This window comes from Clupea harengus, chromosome 21, assembly GCF_900700415.2.
Source record: "Clupea harengus chromosome 21, Ch_v2.0.2, whole genome shotgun sequence".
NCBI classification, from domain to species: domain Eukaryota; kingdom Metazoa; phylum Chordata; class Actinopteri; order Clupeiformes; family Clupeidae; genus Clupea; species Clupea harengus.
Window position 1 is genome coordinate 26,255,844 of NC_045172.1, and position 2,500 is coordinate 26,258,343.

A 2,500-nucleotide genomic window follows, 5' to 3' on the forward strand; every position below is an offset into this window, starting at 1 on the left:
TGTGTGTATAGTGTGTGTGTGTGTTCCACTGAGGAGGTGTATAGTGTGTGTGTGTATAGTGTGTGTGTGTATAGTGTGTGTGTGTGTGTGTATAGTGTGTGTGTGTGTTCCACTGAGGAGGTGTATAGTGTGTGTGTGTATAGTGTGTGTGTGTATAGTGTGTGTGTGTGTGTGTTCCACTGAGGAGGTGTATAGTGTGTGTGTCTCACACGTTGGACTGTGTTTGTATTGCAGTGGCTCGTGTGCGATGCTAGCTGTGTTTGCAACACACACACACACACACAAAGACACACACACACACACACACACACACACACACAAAGACACACACAGAGACACACACACACACACACACACACACACACACACACACAAAGACACACACAGAGACACACACACACACACACACACACACACACACACACAAAGACACACACAGAGACACAGACACAAACACACACACAAAGACACACACACAAAGACACACACACACACACACACACACACACACACACACACACACACACACACAAAGACACACACACACACACACACACACACACACACACAAAGACACACACAGAGACACACACACACACACACACACACAGAGACACACACACACACACACACACACACACACACAAAGACACACACACACAAACACACACAGAGACACACACACACACACACACACACATACTCACACGTTGGTGGTGAAGACGCCGTAGATGAGGTCCTGCTCGGGCAGGAAGAAGGTGCTCTGCAGCTCGTGGTAGTAGAAGGGGATGTCTCCGGAGCGCGAGCAGTTCAGCCGCGCCTTCATGAAGGTGGTCCACGTGTCCTCCAATAGGAAGCGGCCGCCCACGTCGCCCTGGCACACCCGCGCCACGCGCGAGAACACCGTCTTGCCGCAGTCGTACTCCACCGCCGTCTCGCGCAGGAAGACGTACGTGAAGCGGCCCACCTCGTACGCCGACACAAAGTGGGGCTCTGACCGAGGGGAGAGAGAGAGAGAAGAGGTAGAGTCAGAGACAAACAGAGGGAGAAATAGAGAGAGAGAGAGAGATATATAGATAGATAGATAGATAGATAGAGAGTTAGAAAGATAGATAGAGAGATAGAGATTGCGATAGATAGATAGAGAGAGAGATAGAGAGAGATAGATTGCGATAGATAGATAGATAGAGCACCCCCTAAGGTGCTAAACCTGCTTAAGTAACTAACCCCCTAAGGTGTGTGTGTGTGTGTGTGTGTGTGTGTGTGTGTGTGTGTGTTGTCTTGTTTAAGTACGCCCCCTAAGGTGCTAAACCTGGTCTTGTTTAAGTACGCCCCCTAAGGTGCTAAACCTGGTCTTGTTTAAGTGTGCTCAGGGTGCTAAACCTGGTCCTGCTTAAGTAACTAACCCCCTAAGGTGTGTGTGTGTGTGTGTGTGTGTGTGTGTGTGTGTGTGTGTGTGTCTTGTTTAAGTACGCCCCTAAGGTGCTAAACCTGGTCCTGTTGAGTAGGCCCCCTAAGGTGCTAAACCTGGTCTTGTTTAAGTACGCCCCCTAAGGTGCTAAACCTGTTTAAGTTTAAGTACGCCCCCTAAGGTGCTAAACCTGGTCTTGTTTAAGTCACACACACACACACACACACACACACACACACACACACACACACACACGCCCCTAAGGTGCTAAACCTGGTCTTGTTTAAGTACGCCCCTAAGGTGCTAAACCTGCTTAAGTAACTAACCCCCTAAGGTGCTAAACCTTTTCTTGCTTAAGTACGCCGCTAAGGTGCTAAACCTGGTCTTGTTTAAGTAACGCCCCCTAAGGTGCTAAACCTGTGTGTGTGTGTGTGTCTGTGTGTGTGTGTGTGTGTGTGTGTGTGTGTGTGTGTGTGTGTAAACCTGGTCCTGTTTAGGTACGCCCCCTAAGGTGCTTAACCTGGTCTTGTTTGAGTACGCCCCCTAAGGTGCTAAACCTGATCTTGTTTAAGTAACTAACCCTAAGGTGCTAAACCTTGTGCTGTTTAAGTGTGTGTGTGTGTGTGCTCCTGTGTGTGTGTGTGTGTGTGTGTGTGTGCTCCTGTGTTTGTGTGTGTGTGTGTGTGTGTGCTCCTGTGTGTGTGTGTGTGTGTGTGCTCCTGTGTGTGTGTGTGTGTGTGTGTGTGTGTGTGTGTGTGTGTGTGTGCTTTAAGGGTGATAGGGGATTTTGTACCGTTGAGCCACTTGGAGTTGTACTGGGCGGTCCTCAGGGGGGGCATGTTGCCAAGGCTACGGTAGATGACGGGGTCTCGGCCGGAGAAGTCGATGACGGTGGCGGCGTACAGCTCGCCGCGTTCCGTTACCATGGCAGTGGAGTTGTGGCGCGGGTCGTACGGACATCGGGCAACGCCGTTCATCGTGTCCAGAACTCTACTGAGATTACCAATCTGAAAGAGGGAGAGAGGGAGAGAGGGAGAGAGGGAGAGAGGGATGAGAAGATGGAGGAGAGGAAAGGAAGAGAGGGAACAT

At 50.2% G+C, this 2,500-nt stretch overlaps 1 protein-coding gene across 1 annotated transcript in view; it reads right to left on the reverse strand.

The window, feature by feature from the left end:
• sema5bb (sema domain, seven thrombospondin repeats (type 1 and type 1-like), transmembrane domain (TM) and short cytoplasmic domain, (semaphorin) 5Bb) overlaps positions 1-2,500 on the reverse strand; it is a 32,306-nt gene that overhangs the window by 28,060 nt on the left and 1,746 nt on the right. Inside the window, exons 4-5 of the mRNA XM_031558592.1 lie at positions 2,205-2,418; positions 708-993 (exon numbers count right to left, since the gene is read on the reverse strand). Of these exons, the coding sequence (XP_031414452.1) occupies positions 708-993; positions 2,205-2,418 (500 nt within the window). The remainder of the gene's footprint in view (positions 1-707; positions 994-2,204; positions 2,419-2,500) is intronic.